The 22,430-nt window shown below is 43.0% G+C and overlaps 2 protein-coding genes across 15 annotated transcripts in view; one reads left to right on the top strand and one right to left on the bottom strand.

Annotated features, from left to right (window-relative positions):
- The first annotated feature begins 4,277 nt into the window (after positions 1-4,277).
- Positions 4,278-20,198, top strand: adgrf3b (adhesion G protein-coupled receptor F3b). 13 transcript variants are annotated; one of them, XM_088362127.1, is made up of 17 exons: positions 4,278-5,497; positions 5,580-5,720; positions 5,849-5,910; positions 6,007-6,065; positions 6,446-6,570; positions 6,935-7,159; positions 16,716-16,940; positions 17,293-17,436; positions 17,521-17,708; positions 17,784-17,969; positions 18,184-18,396; positions 18,466-18,537; positions 18,614-18,667; positions 18,802-19,485; positions 19,735-19,776; positions 19,879-19,908; positions 19,985-20,198. In XM_088362127.1, the coding sequence occupies exons 2-17, from the start codon at positions 5,684-5,686 to the stop codon at positions 20,042-20,044; spliced, it is 2,406 nt and encodes an 801-aa protein (XP_088218253.1). In that variant the 5' UTR covers positions 4,278-5,497; positions 5,580-5,683; the 3' UTR covers positions 20,045-20,198. The 13 variants fall into 13 exon arrangements, 8 of the variants coding, with proteins under 8 accessions (XP_088218253.1, XP_088218251.1, XP_088218252.1 ...); XR_015854403.1 differs by having other exon boundaries at positions 4,284-5,497; positions 18,184-18,537; positions 18,802-18,861; positions 19,421-19,485; positions 19,985-20,051; XM_088362126.1 differs by having other exon boundaries at positions 4,279-5,497; positions 18,184-18,537.
- The window catches only part of LOC148381763 (uncharacterized), a 22,316-nt gene continuing 17,068 nt past the window's right edge, over positions 17,183-22,430 (bottom strand). Inside the window, exons 34-38 of one of the 2 annotated variants that reach the window (XM_088362120.1) lie at positions 21,849-21,890; positions 21,114-21,179; positions 20,963-21,023; positions 20,527-20,602; positions 17,183-19,623 (exon numbers count right to left, since the gene is read on the bottom strand). In XM_088362120.1, coding sequence (XP_088218246.1) covers positions 20,559-20,602; positions 20,963-21,023; positions 21,114-21,179; positions 21,849-21,890 — 213 coding nt within the window. In that variant the 3' untranslated portion in view covers positions 17,183-19,623; positions 20,527-20,558. Of the gene's footprint in view, positions 19,624-20,432; positions 20,603-20,962; positions 21,024-21,113; positions 21,180-21,848; positions 21,891-22,430 lie in introns of those variants that run through there. The other variant, XM_088362119.1, reaches the window with a different exon arrangement.

The raw sequence follows: 22,430 nt of genomic DNA, 5'->3' as shown, positions 1-22,430 counted from the left end.
TATGACCCATGATAGTGTTGGCTCGTGAGTGAAAGATTCGGTCAAAAGAACGACTTTTTTTCCAGTGAACCCTAAAGTGATTCGTTCTTTTTTCAGTTCATATGACTTTAACCAGTAGGTGTCGGTAATGCACATTGAAGCTAGTGCCACCTCGCTGTTAAACAAAACGAAGAAGAACATGACATAACTTCCTGTTTACGAACGAGTCGTGAATTGCATTTCCCGCTCCCCAACGAACGAATTTGTGAGTGAACGAATCAGTGAGTGAGTGATTTGCAGTTCATCGCGAGAACGGATCAGTGAGGGAACGAATCCTGACTTTCCCGTTCGCGAACGAGTCAATGGGTGCCCGTGGATCAACGGATCAGTCAATGAACGTGTTGCGTCTCCCTCCAGACGTGAACTATGTAAGCCAGAATCTAGATTTACGATTTGCCAAGGAAAGAAAGAACCACTCACTGAAACACCACTTCTTTTATGCGCGTTTTCTCCAAGCTAACGTTTAACTTTATTGCATTGGGCCGTTATGCAAAAACGGGGAGATTATGCTTCTCTTTGGGTAATCTTGATTTTATAACACTTATAGTAGTTTTAAAGTAACGTGTATGCATATATACGCCTAAATATTGTTATCCAATATATCTGCTCCAATTTCATATTGGATTGCTAGTTTGAAATTTACTTTAATATTATTATTTTAATATACATTTATGTTAAAACTAGTCTGGTGTTTTATACCTTGTTTTTATATTCGCCAATTAAAACATAAAAATCAGACATTTGGTTAACTGCTTCATATGACAATATGTGTTTTACGTTGTTATATGAGTTGGTGTCCCCCAAATTAACAAATGTCGGCATAACGGATTTTTTTTCAACCTTTTATTCAAACACAAACACATTCGGTATAATAACACCATCAACTACAATCAAACAAATACACAATTAAAACATCAATGTCGGCATAACGTGTGTCGGCTGGCATAACAGCAACTTGTGAATCTTCGCGAATGAACCTGAAAATTGCAGTGTACCTAATCGAGTGTCCAAATGACGTCACAGATCAAACAGCCAATCACAAAGTGGGGGTGAGAGCGGGTGTGGCACCTTTCACTTTCCGTCACCATGATTTTTCCCTAATGAAGTGGCCTGTGATTAGGTACACCTTATGGACACTTCAATAGGTACACTACACGAGGTTAAAAAAAAGAATAATAATAATAAATAAATAAGAAGGTGTGGCGAACGATTCGGTGAACGATTCTTTTGAACAAACCTTTTGAGTGAACGATTCGGTGAACGATTCTTTTGAACAAACCTTGTGAGTGAACCGATTCTAACGATTCAGTTCAAACTGGAATGCACATCACTAGTACAAAAGAGTGCAGACGGTCATGGGCTGCCAGGTTGAAATAGCCGTCTGGTTAGTGACACGGGTTCTCACCTGGTAAGAACTTGGTTCGATCCCAGGTGTGCGTGTATACCTAAGTGTGCTTTTAGACTTGGAACCTCGCTTTGTATGCGTTTTTACGCTTAGCTCCTGCAGAACGTGAAAATGAACAAAATATTTTCACGCAGGTATGTTTAACGAGGATAACTTGGAAAACATATTGGAACGCGGCCCCGAAGACTAGAGCTTGACACCTTTGACAATGATATTTCCCTAATAAAGTGGCCTGTTATTTGGTACACTTGAAAATGGCGGTGTACCTAATGGAGTGTCCGTGTGATTCCCTCGTTAAGTGCACCTGCGTGAAAAGTTTTAGCTCCTGCAGAACTGAAAATGACCAAAAACTTTTCACGCAGGTGTGTTTAACGAGGGTAACTTGGAAAACATATTGGAACGCGGCCCCGAGGACTAGAGCTTGACACCTGTGACCATGATATTTCCCTAATAAAGTGGCCTGTTATTAGGTACACTTGAAAATGGCAGTGTACCTAATGGAGTGTCCGTGTGATTCCCTCGTTAAGTGCACCTGCGTGAAAAGTTTTAGCTCCTGCAGAACTGAAAATGACCAAAAACTTTTCACGCAGGTGTTTTTAACGAGGGTAACTTGGAAAACATATTGGAACGCGGCCCCTTGAGGACTTGAGCTCGACACCCCTGGTTTAAGTGAAAAGTGCCACACCCGCCCTCACCCCCACTTTGTAATTGGCTGGTTGAGCTGTGACGTAGCCACAGCCCTCAGCCCCACCTCCTGATTGGCTGTTTGATCTGTGATGTCCCTCGGACTCTCAATTAGGTACACCGCCAGTTTTAGGTATACAGGCCAGTTCATTAGGGAAAAATCATGGTCAAAGCTTAACTGAAAGTGAAAAGTGCCACACCCGCCCTCACCCCCACTTTCTGATTGGCTGGTTGATCTGTGACATCACTTGGACACTCCATTAGGTACACCGCCATTTTCAAGTGTACCTAATAACAGGCCACTTTATTAGGGTTAATATCCTGGTCAAAGGTCACAGGTGGCAAGCTCTAGTCCTCGGGGCCGCGTTCCAATATGTTTTCCAAGTGACCCTCGTTAAGCGCACCTGCGTGAAAAGTTTTAGCTTCTTTCAGGTTAAAAAGGAGCTAAAACTTTTCACGCACCTGCACTTAACGAGGGAATCACACGGACACTCCATTAGGTACACTGCCATTTTCAAGTGTACCTAATAACAGGCCACTTTATTAGGGTTAATATCCTGGTCAAAGGTCACAGGTGGCAAGCTCTAGTCCTCGGGGCCGCGTTCCAATATGTTTTCCAAGTGACCCTCGTTAAGCGCACCTGCGTGAAAAGTTTTAGCTTCTTTCAGGTTAAAAAGGAGCTAAAACTTTTCACGCACCTGCACTTAACGAGGGAATCACACGGACACTCCATTAGGTACACTGCCATTTTCAAGTGTACCTAATAACAGGCCACTTTATTAGGGTTAATATCCTGGTCAAAGGTCACAGGTGGCAAGCTCTAGTCCTCGGGGCCGCGTTCCAATATGTTTTCCAAGTGACCCTCGTTAAGCGCACCTGCGTGAAAAGTTTTAGCTTCTTTCAGGTTAAAAAGGAGCTAAAACTTTTCACGCACCTGCACTTAACGAGGGAATCACACGGACACTCCATTAGGTACACTGCCATTTTCAAGTGTACCTAATAACAGGCCACTTTATTAGGGTTAATATCCTGGTCAAAGGTCACAGGTGGCAAGCTCTAGTCCTCGGGGCCGCGTTCCAATATGTTTTCCAAGTTACCCTCGTTAAAAACACCTGCGTGAAAAGTTTTTGGTCATTTTTAGTTCTGCAGGAGCTAAAACTTTTCACGCAGGTGCACTTAACGAGGGAATCACACGGACACTCCATTAGGTACACTGCCATTTTCAAGTGTACCTAATGACAGGCCACTTTATTAGGGAAATATCATGGTCAAAGGTCACAGGTGTCAAGCTCTAGTCTTTGGAGCCGTGTTCCAATATGTTTTCCAATTTACCTTCGTTAAACACATCTGCGTGAAAAGATTATGTTCATTTTCACGTTCTGCAGGAGCTAAACGTAAAAAACACATTCAAAGTGAGGTTCCAAGTCTAAAAGCACATTTAGGTTTATGGGTACTCCTAGGATTGAACCAAGTTCTTTCCGGGTAAGAGCCCGTGTCACTAACCAGTCGGCTATTTCAACTGATGTTCTAACTTTGTATTTGTTGCATTGGAGTTGATGGTGTTATTATACCGAATGAATAAAAGGTTGGAAAAAAAAATCCGTTATGCCGACATTTGTTATTTTGGGGTACACTGACTCATATAACAACCTAAAACACATACATATTGTCATACAAAGCAGTTAACCAAATCTCTGATTATGTTTTAATTGGCGAATATAAAAACAAGGAATAAAACACCAAACAAGTTTTAAAATAAATGTTTATTACAACAACAACAAACAACAACAACAACAAAACAACAATAATAGTAATAATAATAATACAAGTAAACTTTTCAAACCAGCAATCTAATGTGAAATTGCAGTAGATATATTGGATAACAATATTTAGGCCTATATATGCACACACGTTATTTAAAAACTATTATAAGTGTTATAAAATCAAGATTACCCAAAGAGAAGCATAATCTCCCCGTTGTTGCAAAACAGCCCATCCCTTCATGCAATAAAGTTAGCCGTTAGCTTGGAGACAACGTGCATAAAAGAAGTGGTGTTTCAGTGTGGTTCTTTCTTTCTTTCTTTCTTTCTTTCTTTCTTTCTTTCTTTCTTTCTTTCTTTCTTTCTTTCTTAAATTGACATTCTGGCTTACATAGTTCACGCCAGGAGGGAGACGCAACACATTCACTGACTGATCCGTTGATGCACGGGAAGGAAGGCAGTTCACCCATTAACTCGTTCGCGAACGGGAAAGTCAGGATTCGTTCCCTCACTGATCCGTTCTCGTGAAGAACTGGAAATGCAAATCACTCACTGACTCATTCACAGATACGTTCAGTTGTTGAACGGGAAATGGAATTCACGACTCGTTCGTGAACAGGAAGTTACGTCATGTTCTTCTTCGTTTTGTTTAACAGCGAGGTGGCACCAGCTTCAATGCGCATTACCGACACCTACTGGTTGGAATCATATGAACTGAAAAAAGAACAAATCACTTTAGGAAGTTATTCATATAAATAAATAAATAAATAAATAAATAAATAAATAAATAAATAAATAAATAAATAAATAAATAAATAAGAAAATGTAGCGAACAATTCAGTGACCGATTCTTTTGAAAGAATCTTTTGAGTGACTTAAAAGAACTGGAATGCACATCACTAACCCATGACCAAATGAAGTCAAAGTCTGCTTTATTGTCAATTTCTTCACATGTCAAGACATAGAAAGAGATCGAAATTGCGTTTCCTACTATCCCACAGTGACAAGACATATTACACCCAATTGGTCCACAGACAAACAAAACATATAAGGAAGAAAATGAGTAATTCACATTTAAATACCGCCCTCTAGTGGAGAACGTGACAACTTAGCAATGTGACAACAAGCCCTACTTTCCATAATAAAATTTATTTCAATGTAGTGGTTATTGAATTGTTACACTTTTCCATTAGGAACACAATGTTTTCCATCATGTTCGTGATGGGATCTTTGTTCATGTACTATCAGGTAATAATGATTCTTCACATTGTGCTGTGTGATTGTGATTGAAATTATGTTTCATTTCAATCTGTTGTTGTGATTTGCAGGCCTGTGCTGCCGGTAATGTATAACTACCTTCTCTGTTTTTCTATGCTCATTATTAACTGCTACACTGAGGTTTTTATAAAGCTGGATATACCTTTCTGGTCCAACTACCAAGTTTGAATTAAAAAACAAAATAAAATCATTATCTGAATCCCCACCCCTCACCCTCAAATCTGTCTCATTGACTCATCAGACTCGGCTGCAGCAACATATTGCCAGGGGCTCGATACCAAAGGTAAAGAAGTGGTAGTGGTGACTGATGGCCAAAAACAAACAGTTGTAGGTACGTCATACAGATTACTGATCAGCTTCTTTTGTCATAAAGCGAGGTAGAACTGCGAAAAGCAACCTGTTTCTTATTCTAGGTTGTCTAATTTACAATGGTAAATACTTGTGCAGCTGCTCTGATGGGTGCACTCGGAGCAATGAGCTATGCTGCTGCAGAAAAAGAATATGCAAAAACAAGGTGATGGAATCCACAACAGTTTGCTTACCCAAGGTCCAAGGTAAGAGATCACCAGATGTCGAACTCGCTAATATGTAATTAATTTGAGGTGATGTAATGAATCTCATTGATTATTGATTGCATTTGTGTGAAATGATGAGGTCAAAACTCCTATCATCATCTCCACAGACAAACTCATTGGAACTTCAAAACTAAATGGAACCATGTGGGATTTAAACAAAATTGAACAGGTACACAATTTTAATTATATTATTTGAATTATCTTTTTTTGTTTTTTTTTTGTTTAAATCAAATTAAACACCTTTTTGGTGATTTTCCTTTTAAAGCTTGAAACTGCCTTTCGAGAACTTCATGGTTTTCAACACTTGAACATTACTGGTCTGAGGTATTGTACTGAATAAAAAGGTTATATTTATTAAAATAGAAATATCAGTATTGACACATATCGAACTGTTTGTTTTAATACAGAATTGGTGAACTAGTATCAAATATCAATATTGTCGCTGTCTGAAGAATGTAACAAAAAGCAATTGTCTCTGTATATCTAAACATCTTATTTTTACAAATACGTAAATCTATAGAAATAACTAAAAATCCATTATGATTTCTGAAATTGTATTTATTTTTTGTAAGTCTAATGTGCAAAGACTTCTGTCATCATCTTTATGTTTTGATTTATGATCATTCAAGCATAGATCTTAATATCACTTCAAGTTTTGCTGCTATCACCAAATATGTTTTTTTGAGTTCTTCTCAATCTTAAAGGCTTTCCAACCGTTCTCTGGACTTTGAAGTGGGTCTTAACAACAAATGTGCAACGTCGAGACTCCAGGGCATTGTGTCGACATTGGAAGCCAGTCTTAGGGCTAATTTCAGGATCACCTCATCAGGCAAGTAAATGTTTGATGTTTTATAATGCTAATTAGTATCTAATTTTGTTTGCAGGGGCTTAGTGGGGGTCACACTGTGATAAAGACATAATAAAACAATCACCATAAATTGAAATCAGTTTCTGGAAAGAGACTAGTTCAGCTCACCAAATGCAAAAAGTGTATACGTATGCATAGAGATTTTTTTTTTTTTTAACATCTTAATTGATTTTTAAAATTTGAGAGACTACTAATTCTGTTTAGTAAGCCTCCTCTGTTGAGAAATGGTATTTTCCACATAGGTCAAGTTGATCCATGACTTTTATTGTTCTTCACCCCTGGACCATACCGTACATTTAACTAATGTGTTTTCTTTCTCACATAGATATTGTCACCATCGAATCAACAGAAACATGTGTTCCTTACATGTCAGAGGCAACACTGAACTGTACTTTAGACGGGGTATTGAATAAGTCTAGCTGGAAAATCATCAGGAGGAATGAGTATTTTGAGCTTAACAATGGCAGTGTGGTGAAACTCGACTCAAACTGTGCCACGAATAAATCTTGCACTGCCGTGAGGCTTCATAATGTAACAAACATCTGGGCGGGTGAGTATGAAGTTAGGAAACAAATATCAAAATGCAAGCACTGTTACTTTTTACAGTCATCTAGAGTTAGGGTTTCAAAGCAGGGTTTAAAGCCAGGCTCAGGGGCTTCAGAGTAGGGTTTCATACTGGAGTTAGGGTTTCAAAGTAGGCTTTGAAGCCAGGCTCAGGGGCTTCAGAGTGGGCTTTCATACTGGAGTTAGGGTTTCAAAGTAGGCTTTAAAGCCAGGCTCAGGGGCTTCAGAGTCAGGTTTCATACTGGAGTAAGGGTTCCAAAGTAGGCTTTAAAGCCAGGCTCATGGGTTCAGAATGGGCTTTCATACTGGAGTTAGGGTTTCAAAGTAGGCTTTAAAGCCAGGCTCAGGTGCTTCAGAGTCAGCTTTCATACTGGAGTTAGGGTTTCAAAGTAGGCTTTAAAGCCAGGCTCAGGTGCTTCAGAGTCGGGTTTCACACTGCAGTTAGGGTTTCAAAGGAGGCTTTAAAGCCAGGCTCAGGGGCTCCAGAGTAGGGTTTCATACTGCAGTTAGGGTTCCAAAGTTGGCTTTAAAGCCAGGCTCAGGGGCTTCAGAGTCGGGTTTCATACTGGAATTAGGGTTCCAAAGTAGGCTTTAAAGCCAGGCTCAGGGGCTTCAGAGTGAGCTTTCATACTGGAGTTAGGGTTTCAAAGTAGGCTTTAAAGCCAGGCTCAGGGGCTCCAGAGTAGGGTTTCATACTGCAGTTAGGGTTCCAAAGTTGGCTTTAAAGCCAGGCTCAGGGGCTCCAGAGTCGGGTTTCATACTGCAGTTAGGGTTTCAAAGTAGGCTTTAAAGCCAGGCTCAGGGGCTCCAGAGTCGGGTTTCATACTGGAGTTAGGGTTTCAAAGTAGGCTTTAAAGCCAGGCTCAGGGGCTTCAGAGTAGGGTTTCATACTGGAGTTAGGGTTTCAAAGTAGGCTTTGAAGCCAGGCTCAGGGGCTTCAGAGTCGGGTTTCATACTGGAGTTAGGGTTCCAAAGTAGGGTTCAAAGCCAGGCTCAGGGGCTCCAGAGTCGGGTTTCATACTGCAGTAAGGGTTTCAAAGTTGGCTTTAAAGCCAGGCTCAGGGGCTCCAGAGTCGGGTTTCATACTTGATTTAGGGTTCTAAAGTAGGCTTTAAAGCCAGGCTCAGGGGCTTCAGAGTCGGGTTTCATACTGGAGTTAGGGTTCCAAAGTAAGGATTAAAGCCAGGCTCAGGGGCTTCAGAATCGAGTTTCATACTGGAGTTAGGGTTCCAAAGTAAGGTTTAAAGCCAGGCTCAGGGGCTTCAGAGTCGGGTTTCATACTGGAGTTAGGGTTTCAAAGTAGGCTTTAAAGCCAGGCTCAGGGGCTTCAGAGTCGGGTTTCATACTGGAGTTAGGGTTCCAAAGTAGGGTTTAAAGCCAGGCTCAGGGGCTTCAGAGTCGGGTTTCATACTGGAGTTAGGGTTCCAAAGTAGGCTTTAAAGCCAGGCTCAGGGGCTTCAGAGTCGGGTTTCATACTGCAGTTAGGGTTCCAAAGTAGGCTTTAAAGCCAGGCTGAGGGGCTTCAGAGTCGGGTTTCATACTATAGTTAGGGTTTCAAAGTAGGCTTTAAAGCCAGGCTCAGGGGCTTCAGAGTCGGGTTTCATACTGCAGTTAGGGTTTCAAAGTAGGGTTTAAAGCCAGGCTCAGGGGCTCCAGAGTAGGGTTTCATACTGGAGTTAGGGTTTCAAAGTAGGGTTTAAAGCCAGGCTCAGGGGCTTCAGAGTCGGGTTTCATACTGCAGTTAGGGTTTCAAAGTAGGCTTTAAAGCCAGGCTCAGGGGCTCCAGAGTAGGGTTTCATACTGCAGTTAGAGTTTCAAAGTAGGCTTTAAAGCAAGGCTCAGGGGCTCCAGAGTCGGGTTTCATACTGGAGTTAGGGTTACAAAGTAGGCTTTAAAGCCAGGCTCAGGGGCTCCAGAGTCGGGTTTCAAAGTAGGGTTTAAAGCCAGGCTCAGGGGCTCCAGAGTAGGGTTTCTTACTAGAGTTAGGGTTTGTAAGTAGGGCTTAAAGCCAGGCTCGGGGGCTCCAAAGTCGGGTTTCATACTGGAGTTAGGGTTTCAAAGTAGGGTTTAAAGCCAGGCTCAGGGGCTCCAGAGTAGGGTTTCATACTGGAGTTAGGGTTTCAAAGTAGGGTTTAAAGCCAGGCTCAGGGGCTTCAGAGTCGGGTTTCATACTGGAGTTAGGGTTCCAAAGTAGGGTTTAAATCCAGGCTCAGGGGCTTCAGAGTCGGGTTTCATACTGGAGTTAGGGTTTCAAAGTAGGGTTTAAAGCCAGGCTCAGGGGCTCCAGAGTAGGGTTTCATACTGCAGTTAGGGTTTCAAAGTAGGCTTTAAAGCCAGGCTCAGGGGCTCCAGAGTCGGGTTTCATACTGCAGTTAGGGTTTCAAAGTAGGCTTTAAAGCCAGGCTCAGGGGCTCCAGAGTCGGGTTTCATACTGGAGTTAGGGTTTCAAAGTTGGCTTTAAAGCCAGGCTCAGGGGCTTCACAGTCGGGTTTTATACTGGAGTTAGGGTTCCAAAGTAGGCTTTAAAGCCAGGCTCAGGGGCTTCAGAGTCGGGTTTCATACTGGAGTTAGGGTTCCAAAGTAGGGTTTAAAGCCAGGCACAGGGGCTTCAGAGTCGGGTTTCATACTGGAGTTAGGGTTTCAAAGTAGGGTTCAAAGCCAGGCTCAGGGGATCCAGAGTAGAGTTTCATACTGCAGTTAGGGTTTTAAAGTAGGCTTTAAAGCTAGGCTCAGGGGTTTCCGAGTCGGGTTTCATACTGGAGTTAGGGTTTCAAAGTAGGCTTTAAAGCCAGGCTCAGGGGCTCCAGAGTCGGGTTTCATACTGGAGTTAGGGTTTCAAAGTTGGCTTTAAAGCCAGGCTCAGGGGCTTCACAGTCGGGTTTCATACTGGAGTTAGGGTTCCAAAATAGGCTTTAAAGCCAGGCTCAGGGGCTTCAGAGTCGGGTTTCATACTGGAGTTAGGGTTCCACAGTAGGGTTTAAAGCCAGGCTCAGGGGCTTCAGAGTCAGGTTTCATACTGGAGTTAGGGTTTCAAAGTAGGGTTTAAAGCCAGGATCGGGGGCTCCAGAGTAGGGTTTCATACTGCAGTTAGGGTTTCAAAGTAGGGTTTAAAGCCAGGCTCAGGGGCTTCAGAGTCGGGTTTCATACTAGAGTTAGGGTTCCAAAGTAGGGTTTAAATCCAGGCTCAGGGGCTTCAGAGTCGGGTTTCATACTGGAGTTAGGGTTTCAAAGTAGGGTTCAAAGCCAGGCTCAGGGGATCCAGAGTAGGGTTTCATACTGCAGTTAGGGTTTTAAAGTAGGCTTTAAAGCCAGGCTCAAGGGCTTCAGAGTTAGGTTTCATACTGGAGTTAGGGTTTCAAAGTAGGGTTTAAAGCCAGGCTCGGGGGCTCCAGAGCAGGGTTTCATACTGCAGTTAGGGTTTCAAAGTAGGCTTTAAAGCCAGGCTCAGGGGCTCCAGAGTCGGCTTTCATACTGGAGTTAGGGTTCCAAAGTTGGCTTTAAAGCCAGGCTCAGGGGCTTCAGAGTCGGGTTTCATACTGGAGTTAGGGTTTCAAAGTAGGGTTTAAAGCCAGGCTCGGGGGCTCCAGAGCAGGGTTTCATACTCTAGTTAGGGTTTCAAAGTAGGCTTTGAAGCCAGGCTCAGGGGCTCCAGAGTAGTGTTTCATACAGGAGTTAGGGTTTCAAAGTAGGCTTTAAAGCCAGGCTCGAGGGCTTCAGAGTCAGGTTTCATACTGGAGTTAGGGTTTCAAAGTAGGGTTTAAAGCCAGGCTCTGGGGCTCCAGAGTAGGGTTTCATACTTCAGTTAGGGTTTCAAAGTAGGCTTTAAAGCCAGGCTCAGGGGCTTCAGAGTCGGGTTTCATACTGGAGTTAGGGTTTCAAAGTAGGGTTCAAAGCCAGGCTCAGGGGATCCAGAGTAGGGTTTCATACTGCAGTTAGGGTTTTAAAGTAGGCTTTAAAGCCAGGCTCAAGGGCTTCAGAGTCAGGTTTCATACTGGAGTTAGGGTTTCAAAGTAGGGTTTAAAGCCAGGCTCGGGGGCTCCAGAGCAGGGTTTCATACTGCAGTTAGGGTTTCAAAGTAGGCTTTAAAGCCAGGCTCAGGGGCTTCAGAGTCGGGTTTCATACTGGAGTTAGGGTTTCAAAGTAGGCTTTAAAGCCAGGCTCAGGCGCTTCAGAGTCGGGTTTCATACTGGAGTTAGGGTTCCAAAGTAGGCTTTAAAGCCAGGCTCAGGGGCTCCAGAGTCGGGTTTCATACTGGAGTTAGGGTTTCAAAGTAGGCTTTAAAGCCAGGCTCAGGGGCTTCAGAGTCGGGTTTCATACTGCAGTTAGGGTTTCAAAGTAGGGTTTAAAGCCAGGCTCAGGGGCTCCAGAGTAGGGTTTCATACTGGAGTTAGGGTTTCAAAGTAGGCTTCAAAGCCAGGCTCAGGGGCTCCAGAGTAGGGTTTCATACTGCAGTTAGGGTTTCAAAGTTGGCTTTAAAGCCAGGCTCAGGGGCTTCAGAGTCGGGTTTTATACTGGAGTTAGGGTTCCAAAGCAGGCTTTAAAGCCAGGCTCAGGGGCTTCAGAGTCGGGTTTCATACTGGAGTTAGGGTTTCAAAGTAGGGTTCAAAGCCAGGCTCAGGGGCTCCAGAGTAGGGTTTCATACTGCAGTTAGGGTTCCAAAGTTGGCTTTAAAGCCAGGCTCAGGGGCTCCAGAGTCGGGTTTCATACTGGAGTTAGGGTTTCAAAGTAGGCTTTAAAGCCAGGCTCAGGGGCTTCAGAGTCGGGTTTCATACTGGAGTTAGGGTTTCAAAGTTGGCTTTAAAGCCAGGCTCATGGGCTTCAGAGTCGGGTTTCATACTGGAGTTAGGGTTTCAAAGTTGGCTTTAAAGCCAGGCTCAGGGGCTCCAGAGTCGGGTTTCATACTGGAGTTAGGGTTCCAAAGTAGGCTTTAAAGCCAGGCTCAGGGGCTTCAGAGTCGGGTTTCATACTGGAGTTAGGGTTCCAAAGTAGGGTTTAAAGCCAGGCTCAGGGGCTTCAGAGTCGGGTTTCATACTGGAGTTAGGGTTTCAAAGTAGGGTTCAAAGCCAGGCTCAGGGGCTCCAGAGTAGGGTTTCTTACTAGAGTTAGGGTTTCAAAGTAGGGTTTAAAGCCGGGCTCGGGGGCTCCAGAGTCGGGTTTCATACTGTAGTTAGGGTTTCAGAGTAGGCTTTAAAGCCAGGCTCGGGGGCTCCTGAGTAGGGTTTCATACTGCAGTTAGGGTTTCAAAGTAGGCTTTAAAGCCAGGCTCAGGCGCTTCAGAGTCGGGTTTCATACTGGAGTTAGGGTTCCAAAGTAGGCTTTAAAGCCAGGCTTAGGGGCTTCAGAGTCGGGTTTCATACTGGAGTTAGGGTTCCAAAGTAGGGTTTAAAGCCAGGCTCAGGGGCTTCAGAGTCGGGTTTCATACTGGAGTTAGGGTTTCAAAGTAGGGTTTAAAGCCAGGCTCAGGGGCTCCAGAGTAGGGTTTCATACTGGAGTTAGGGTTTCAAAGTAGGGTTTAAAGCCAGGCTCAGGGGCTCCAGAAGAGGGTTTCATACTGCAGTTAGGGTTTGAAAGTTGGCTTTAAAGCCAGGCTCGGGGGCTTCAGAGTCGGGTTTTATACTGGAGTTAGGGTTCCAAAGCAGGCTTTAAAGCCAGGCTCAGGGGCTCCAGAGTCGGGTTTCATACTGGAGTTAGGGTTTCAAAGTTGGCTTTAAAGCCAGGCTCATGGGCTTCAGAGTCGGGTTTCATACTGGAGTTAGGGTTTCAAAGTTGGCTTTAAAGCCAGGCTCAGGGGCTCCAGAGTAGGGTTTCATACTGCAGTTAGGGTTTCAAAGTTGGCTTTAAAGCCAGGCTCAGGGGCTTCAGAGTCGGGTTTTATACTGGAGTTAGGGTTCCAAAGCAGGCTTTAAAGCCAGGCTCAGGGGCTCCAGAAGAGGGTTTCATACTGCAGTTAGGGTTTCAAAGTAGGGTTTAAAGCCAGGCTCAGGGGCTCCAGAGTCGGGTTTCATACTGGATTTAGGGTTCCAAAGTAGGTTTTAAAGCCAGGCTCAGGGGCTTCAGAGTCGGGTTTCATACTGTAGTTAGGGTTTCAGAGTAGGCTTTAAAGCCAGGCTCGGGGGCTCCTGAGTAGGGTTTCATACTGCAGTTAGGGTTTCAAAGTAGGCTTTAAAGCCAGGCTCAGGCGCTTCAGAGTCGGGTTTCATACTGGAGTTAGGGTTCCAAAGTAGGCTTTAAAGCCAGGCTTAGGGGCTTCAGAGTCGGGTTTCATACTGGAGTTAGGGTTCCAAAGTAGGCTTTAAAGCCAGGCTCAGGGGCTCCAGAGTCGGGTTTTATACTGGAGTTAGGGTTTCAAAGTAGGCTTTAAAGCCAGGCTAAGGGGCTTCAGAGTCAGGTTTCATACTGAAGTTAGCGTTTCAAAGTAGGGTTTAAAGCCAGGCTTGGGGGCTCAAGAGTAGGCTTTCATACTGGAGTTAGGGTTCCAAAGTAGGGTTTAAAGCCAGGCTCAGGGGCTTCAGAGTCGGGTTTCATACTGGAGTTAGGGTTTCAAAGTAGGGTTCAAAGCCAGGCTCAGGGGCTCCAGAGTAGGGTTTCTTACTAGAGTTAGGGTTTCAAAGTAGGGTTTAAAGCCGGGCTCGGGGGCTCCAGAGTCGGGTTTCATACTGGAGTTAGGGTTTCAAAGTAGGGTTTAAAGCCAGGCTCAGGGGCTCCAGAGTCGGGTTTCATACTGGATTTAGGGTTCCAAAGTAGGTTTTAAAGCCAGGCTCAGGGGCTCCAGAGTCGGGTTTCATACTGGATTTAGGGTTCCAAAGTAGGTTTTAAAGCCAGGCTCAGGGGCTTCAGAGTCGGGTTTCATACTGTAGTTAGGGTTTCAGAGTAGGCTTTAAAGCCAGGCTCAGGGGCTCCAGAGTAGGGTTTCATACTGCAGTTAAGGTTTCAAAGTAGGCTTTAAAGCCAGGCTTGGGGGCTCAAGAGTAGGCTTTCATACTGGAGTTAGGGTTCCAAAGTAGGGTTTAAAGCCAGGCTCAGGGGCTTCAGAGTCGGGTTTCATACTGGAGTTAGGGTTCCAAAGTAAGGATTAAAGCCAGGCTCGGGGGCTTCAGAGTCGGGTTTTATACTGGAGTTAGGGTTCCAAAGCAGGCTTTAAAGCCAGGCTCAGGGGCTTCAGAGTCGGGTTTCATACTGTAGTTAGGGTTTCAGAGTAGGCTTTAAAGCCAGGCTCGGGGGCTCCTGAGTAGGGTTTCATACTGCAGTTAGGGTTTCAAAGTAGGCTTTAAAGCCAGGCTCAGGCGCTTCAGAGTCGGGTTTCATACTGGAGTTAGGGTTCCAAAGTAGGCTTTAAAGCCAGGCTTAGGGGCTTCAGAGTCGGGTTTCATACTGGAGTTAGGGTTCCAAAGTAGGGTTTAAAGCCAGGCTCAGGGGCTTCAGAGTCGGGTTTCATACTGGAGTTAGGGTTTCAAAGTAGGGTTTAAAGCCAGGCTCAGGGGCTCCAGAGTAGGGTTTCATACTGCAGTTAAGGTTTCAAAGTAGGCTTTAAAGCCAGGCTCAGGGGCTCCAGAGTCGGGTTTCATACTGGAGTTAGGGTTTCAAAGTTGGCTTTAAAGCCAGGCTCAGGGGCTTCAGAGTCGGGTTTCATACTGGAGTTAGGGTTTCAAAATAGGGTTTAAAGCCAGGCTCAGGGGCTCCAGAGTCGGGTTTCATACTGGAGTTAGGGTTTCAAAGTAGGCTTTAAAGCCAGGCTCAGGGGCTTCAGATTCGGGTTTCATACTGGAGTTAGGGTTTCAAAATAGGGTTTAAAGCCAGGCTCGGGGGCTCCAGAGTAGGGTTTCATACTGCCATTAGGGTTTCAAAGTAGGCTTCAAAGCCAGGCTCAGGGGCTTCAGAGTCGGGTTTCAAACTGGAGTTAGGGTTTCAAAGTAGGGTTTAAAGCCAGGCTCAGGGGCTCCAGAAGAGGGTTTCATACTGCAGTTAGGGTTTGAAAGTTGGGTTTAAAGCCAGGCTCGGGGGCTTCAGAGTCGGGTTTTATACTGGAGTTAGGGTTCCAAAGCAGGCTTTAAAGCCAGGCTCAGGGGCTTCAGAGTCGGGTTTCATACTGTAGTTAGGGTTTCAGAGTAGGCTTTAAAGCCAGGCTCGGGGGCTCCTGAGTAGGGTTTCATACTGCAGTTAGGGTTTCAAAGTAGGCTTTAAAGCCAGGCTCAGGCGCTTCAGAGTCGGGTTTAATACTGGAGTTAGGGTTCCAAAGTAGGCTTTAAAGCCAGGCTTAGGGGCTTCAGAGTCGGGTTTCATACTGGAGTTAGGGTTCCAAAGTAGGGTTTAAAGCCAGGCTCAGGGGCTTCAGAGTCGGGTTTCATACTGGAGTTAGGGTTTCAAAGTAGGGTTTAAAGCCAGGCTCAGGGGCTCCAGAGTAGGGTTTCATACTGCAGTTAAGGTTTCAAAGTAGGCTTTAAAGCCAGGCTCAGGGGCTCCAGAGTCGGGTTTCATACTGGAGTTATGGTTTCAAAGTTGGCTTTAAAGCCAGGCTCAGGGGCTTCAGAGTCGGGTTTCATACTGGAGTTAGGGTTTCAAAATAGGGTTTAAAGCCAGGCTCAGGTGCTCCAGAGTCGGGTTTCATACTGGAGTTAGGGTTTCAAAGTAGGCTTTAAAGCCAGGCTCAGGGGCTTCAGATTCGGGTTTCATACTGGAGTTAGGGTTTCAAAATAGGGTTTAAAGCCAGGCTCGGGGGCTCCAGAGTAGGGTTTCATACTGCCATTAGGGTTTCAAAGTAGGCTTCAAAGCCAGGCTCAGGGGCTTCAGAGTCGGGTTTCATACTGGAGTTAGGGTTTCAAAGTAGGGTTTAAAGCCAGGCTCAGGGGCTCCAGAAGAGGGTTTCATACTGCAGTTAGGGTTTGAAAGTTGGCTTTAAAGCCAGGCTCGGGGGCTTCAGAGTCGGGTTTTATACTGGAGTTAGGGTTCCAAAGCAGGCTTTAAAGCCAGGCTCAGGGGCTTCAGAGTCGGGTTTCATACTGTAGTTAGGGTTTCAGAGTAGGCTTTAAAGCCAGGCTCGGGGGCTCCTGAGTAGGGTTTCATACTGCAGTTAGGGTTTCAAAGTAGGCTTTAAAGCCAGGCTCAGGCGCTTCAGAGTCGGGTTTCATACTGGAGTTAGGGTTCCAAAGTAGGCTTTAAAGCCAGGCTTAGGGGCTTCAGAGTCGGGTTTCATACTGGAGTTAGGGTTCCAAAGTAGGGTTTAAAGCCAGGCTCAGGGGCTTCAGAGTCGGGTTTCATACTGGAGTTAGGGTTTCAAAGTAGGGTTTAAAGCCAGGCTCAGGGGCTCCAGAGTAGGGTTTCATACTGCAGTTAAGGTTTCAAAGTAGGGTTTAAAGCCAGGTTCAGGGGCTTCAGAGTCGGGTTTCATACTGGAGTTAGGGTTTCAAAGTAGGCTTTAAAGCCAGGCTCAGGGGCTCATAATACACTGCTAAAAACAAATAAATAAATGAATCAAATATTCAATTTGTAAAATAGTTGATTGATTACATGATGTCATTCATAACCACTACTTATGTTCACTGCAGGCACGTATGAATGTGAATTCACAAGTGGGTCAATCAGACATACGGCGAGGACAGAATTAAAAGTGGCGACCCTGCCCGAAGATATCGCCATGACAGCTGAACCTGTTACTGTGGACTGCTCTAAAAAACAAAGCACTCAAAATGTTACAGTCACTGCCACAGTCCAAAACAACAATGAGACCTATAAAGTCACGTGGAGCTACAATGTTGGAGATAAAATACAAGGTAAGATAAATAATAAAAATTCAGGCGACTTCTTTCACAACACGCTTATGAGACAGTGGTTGGAAATCACTGCTTTAAATGACACTTTTATTTATAGATTTCCATTTAGTTTTTGGCATCCCCTTTAGTTAGAAAGCAAAATTGTATATACCGTATTGGCCCGAATTTAAGACGAGTTTTTTTTTATGAAATAAAACTTAAAAAGGGGGGGGTCGTCTTACATTCGGGTTCTAGACTAAGGCTTTTTCAAACTTGAGTCTTGAAAAAGAGGGGGTCGTCTTATAATCGGGGTCGTCTTATATTCGGGCCAATACGGTAACTCTAAACTTTACATGCTTTATTTTTTTTCTAGCACTCACAGCGGACTCACTGGATCACAATTTCACAGCTGTTATCAGTTGCCAGGAAACCAGTGAAGCACATTATGTGACAGTCACCTTTAAAAACATCAAGGATCAAGAAAAAAGTGCAAGACTGGACATTCCAGTAATTTATGGTATGCAACAATGGATTTTCCAGTGTTTCTTTCCACATATTTTTCTTTCCACAATTGCATCCTAATTCTTCTCTATCGTTCAAGTGGGTAAGAAATTTTGCAAAGAAGATGATTTATGGCCCAGGACCCCAGATGGAGACACAGTGTTTAATCGAAAGTGTCCAAAGGGCAGAGTTGGCTACGAGTCCCGCACTTGTAAAGGAAAAGAGTGGCAGCCAGTGTTCTCCAATTGTGTCAGCAACCATTTGTTTAACCTTTTACAAGTCGCAGAGGTGTGTGTGTGAGCGTGACTGCACACAATCAAACATGAAAATCATCAAGATTGATCACAGTTTTCACATTTCTAGAACTACATGAAAGGACAAGGGGCAACTCCAGAGAGGGCCAAATCTATTTTTGAAGGACTTCAGGACAGTTCGATGTCGGATTCAAATTCAATAGACAGGATGACTGACCTTACTGTCTCTATCCATATTCTTGAGGTGATGGCTAAAGCATCAGAAATCAATCCCCTGGATAACTGTGTCTTACCGGTAAGTACGTTTATAAGTAATACTCTGCAGCATCTTTTACTAATTTTTGAAAATATAGACCGGAGGGTGTATTTGAACTTCAAGGGGAATCAGACGAGCAGGTTTAACCATAAAGAAAAATAACATTCAATCCAAATTTAACAGACATTCTCATATCGACCAACAGATGACAGTGTGGTTTCAAATGTAACACTGTTTTTTTTTTGCATTTCAGGTCTTCATTGATGCAGCAAGTAATATGTTGGCCCAAACCTGGGCTGGAGTCAACGAGTCCATTATTCATAACCTGTCATCAAATTATCTTTGGTCTGTGGAAGGTTTAGTGAAGAACATCCAAATCAACCGAGGTCAAAGATTGACCTCTCCAAATTTAGAGGTCACTGTCTGCCCAGGTGGTAACTGTGAAGTGACTTCGTACAATACCACGGTATATATGAACAGGTCCTCTGGAATTTTGAAAATTCTTGCTGTGAAAAATCTGACGGATAAATTACAGAACGACTTCCCATACACTGTGCCGTCACCAGTTTTGATATCTGCAACACTGGAGGATAATGATGAATCATCTGTAAGAATTAGGTTGAAATTTAACAAGAAGGTGCAGAACTCTGGAAAAACTTTCTGTGTTTTTTGGAACACCACAGGGAGATGGTCAGAAGAAGGATGCAGAGCAATGGTTGGTGGTGACGACATCCTCTGTGAGTGCGACCACTTGACTCCATTCTCTGCCATGTTTGGCTACGATAGTGATTTGACACAACCTTTTGAACACCTTACAATAGTTGGTCTGTGTGTGTCCATTTGCTCCTTGCTTATCTTTCTTATCATTCAGTGTCTGGTGTGGTCAGCAGTGGTCAAAACGAACCTTTCACATTTTTACCACACAGCCATGGTAAATATTGCCGTTTTCCTCTTGCTTGGCCACTGCAGTTTCTTGATTTCCTCACTAATAACTGATCTCTCAACGCACCCTCCATGGTGCGAAATTGCGACTGTCTGCAAACATCTATTTTTCTTAGCCACATTTTGCTGGATGCTATGTATGAGCTTGATGCTAGTCTACCATTTGATTTTTGTATTCAACCCACTGAGCAAAAATATTTTTATATCTCTCTCCAGCATAGTAGGCTACGTCTTCCCAATGCTCATAGTGGGATCCACCTACATGTATTGTAAATATAGCGGCAAGCGGTACCACGACGATGAATGTTGGCTCGTTCCTGGAAAGGTCTTCCAGAGCTCTTTGTCTTCTTTTCTTTTCCCAATTGGAGCCATCACTCTGATAAATCTCTGTTGTGTGGTGGTTGTCATTGTCACTCTGGTGAAGTCTCCAGTCCTCGATAGCAGAAATGTAGACTACAGGAAAACAGCCAAAAGTATCCTCAAAGTGATCGTTTTTTTGACGCCAGTCTTTGGACTGACATGGATCGTAGGATTCTTTCTCTTCACAGCAGACCCGGAAGGATCATTTTTTAACATTATGAACTACAGTTTCAGCATCCTCAATTCCTTTCAGGTAATTTCAACACACACACAAACCCAAGCAAAATGCTAAGTCCTGTGAGAAAATTTGAGGTTTTTAGGTGTGCCTTATAGTGCGGAAAATACGGTATTCCACTGGGGGATCTTCTTTTCCAATTTTGTTTGGATTGGCCTGAAAATGAGAAAGTTGAATTTTTCAATTTATTCACTGAAATGAAAAACGTCTTTGTACTTAGCAATGTAGTAGTTGTTTTATGTTTGTCTCTATTCAAATGTCTTGCAGGGACTTTCTATATTGTTGTCAGGCTGTTTTGCAGAGCAGAAGGTTGGTGTATTTCGTTAAAATAGGCAGTAAATCACTAGAATTAGAATTACTACACAAAAGTGACCTAATCAATTTGTGTGTGTGTGTGTGTGTGTATCGCAGGTTCGAGGGGAACTGTTGAAGCTTATAATGGTACACTTTGATTGATTATGAATCAAGCCATGCAAAGAAATATAAAGCAGTTTCTCTCTTGTGCTTATTTCCTCAGGTGAATTCAAAAGGCGAATTAACAATAAAACATCAACCGCATGCAGGGAAGAAGATTTAATCTCCAGATCAGTCACCTTTATTGAGCTCTTTCCTGCATGTTTAATTTTCTTTCTCTTTTCTTTTCTTTTTTTTAAATAGTGGAATATTGTGATTGTTTTGTGGTGGGTGTTGCAAAAAGTATAACAATGACCTCGTCTCAATTTCCTTACAAATTGACTCTGTGTGAAATTTAGGCCTCTTTACGACGTGAAAGCTACATCTTGGTTTTTTACAATAATTTCTTCTATCTTGTAATTTTAGACTGTGAATTGAGTGGGAATGGCAACCCAAAGTGAGATGGTTAAAAACGAGTACATTATTTTGTTTAATTCAATTGTGGTCAGAATACCATGTTTACACTAAGTTGAATTTGATATCCCCTTCGAGAAGATATTTGGACAGTCGTGTTGAGATTTTAATTCTTTTTATTCTATAGCATTAGAATGAGATTATTTTTCAGTAATCAAACAGTATTTGGAGACCGTTTGTGTCTTGGTCAACCTGAGCAGAGATACGTGCAGTGGTCATCAAGATCAGTTAGCTTGAGATGATGCACTGGTACTGGTTTCGTTACCACCTGAAATAAAACAACACAAAAAAAATTATATATATATATTATTGATGTCAGTTAATCCAGTTATTAAGACGATTAATCCAACCCCCTTTCAATGCCATCATTTTCTTTAATCGCGCGATTAAGGCTCATTTTGGCCTAATACAATTTGTACGCGTTTGACTGTTTGTACTGTTGCCGCAGAAAAACACCTATCCAAAAACCAGAAATAAACATTAAGCAAGCCATAATGGTGACAACTAGTATGGGCTTGTGAAAAAACTTGCCTGCATAAATAAAGAATAAGTTTAAAACTACAACTTTGCTGTGCTGTTTGGAAAGAGGAAGTATGTTTAATTGGACACTTATAAAAGGTTGTTATACCTCCTCTACCAATGTTCTTGAAAAACTGGGCTATACTTGATGAGGTTCCAGTAGAGGTGACCTAAAAGAATTGACAGAACCACATATGAATACATTATTGGAGAAACGATATGTAAGCTGCTATGAGAATTTCCATTAACGGTGTTATTACCCTTGTCCCACTTCCAGAAGAAGATTGATAGAGTCTTGAAAACGGTTCTGCAATTTCGGTCCGCACCTGAAAATGTTAGCAAACAAAATTTAGTGAAACCTAATTCCCAGCTAAACTCATCATCGAAAGTTGTACAATAGTTTTTTCTTCGTGACAAGAAATTAAGCTTCAAATTTGGGTCATGAAACAGTTGTAGTAATATTTGAGCTGTTAGTTTAAATGGTTTGAAGATGTGGCAGGTTACATTCAGCCTAATGTTCAACAGAGTTGTTTTGTTCCTGTCACTGCATTTTAAATGTTAAATTAGAGTACTCGTTCATCAGAATCATTGCGTCCACATGAAAATTATTATTATTACTCATATAAACGATTGTAGTTTCAATGTATTATTAATCTAGGGTAAAATATTTTTTTTCTTGTCCATTTTGTCAGTAGCTTCCTTCATTAATTCTGCTTACGAATTGGTTGCAGAATATGGGCAAATTCAGGTACAAAATTATTGATGAATCATTCATTACACATGTACACACATTTTGCGCACAATATGCGCATTAATAAATGAGGACCAATGTGTGTTGGGTTAACTTTCACTTTTCTCAGATGAAGCACACACAAAAAAAGTAATTGGGAATAATTGTAAGGATCGTCGATTTCAGCTACATCTACACAACATGGTTCATGTGCTGTAGAGCAGTTTTTAAAATTTTTCATTTGAGATGTATTTGAGGCACATACCGATCTGTCAAGGAGCGTTCCAAAGACCAATACAAAGAAACCCTATGAAAGCAGAGGAGAGAAGATTGGGAAGAAAATTAGAGATTCACAGGTTCGACGAGTCCAGTGCCACATAAAATATTACAAACTGACTCACTTGTGTCTGTTGTAGGTGTGTGTTGTTACATGTACCGTATTTTCCGGACTATAAGGCGCACCGGACTATAAGGCGCACCTTCAATAAATGGCCCATTTTAAAACTTTGTCCTTATATAAGGCGCACCGGAGTATAAGGCGCACTATTAATGCATCATGTCAGATTTTTAATCCAAATCAAATCATTCTCCATTTTATCTTTTTTATTTCAACTTCAGATGCAACAAATTACTTTATCACAAAATAATGATCCATAGTCTTTTTGATTCATGATTCATAGTCTTCAGCGGGCCACTTATGATTGATTTCATGACACAATGTTTCGGGCCAGGTTAAATTTAGGAATTTGGTCCATATATAAGACGCACCGGACTATAAGGCGCAATGTCGGCCTTATAGTCCGTAAAATACGGTACATATAAATATACAGATATGATACTGAATAGC

The sequence above is a fragment of the Syngnathus floridae genome, chromosome 19 (assembly GCF_059516105.1).
Source record: "Syngnathus floridae isolate MCC-2025c chromosome 19, RoL_Sflo_1.0, whole genome shotgun sequence".
Lineage (NCBI taxonomy): Eukaryota > Metazoa > Chordata > Actinopteri > Syngnathiformes > Syngnathidae > Syngnathus > Syngnathus floridae.
This window is presented reverse-complemented; position numbering and strand designations above follow the sequence as displayed.

Bases quoted from the DNA above. Each gene is read 5' to 3' on its own strand.
- adgrf3b (XM_088362124.1), top strand. From the start codon at position 5,684: ATGGAATCCACAACAGTTTGCTTACCCAAGGTCCAAG. The intron at 17,437-17,520 runs GTATGCAACAAT...CTATCGTTCAAG, and splicing joins GGACATTCCAGTAATTTATG to TGGGTAAGAAATTTTGCAAA. The intron at 19,909-19,984 runs GTACACTTTGAT...TTATTTCCTCAG, and splicing joins AACTGTTGAAGCTTATAATG to GTGAATTCAAAAGGCGAATT.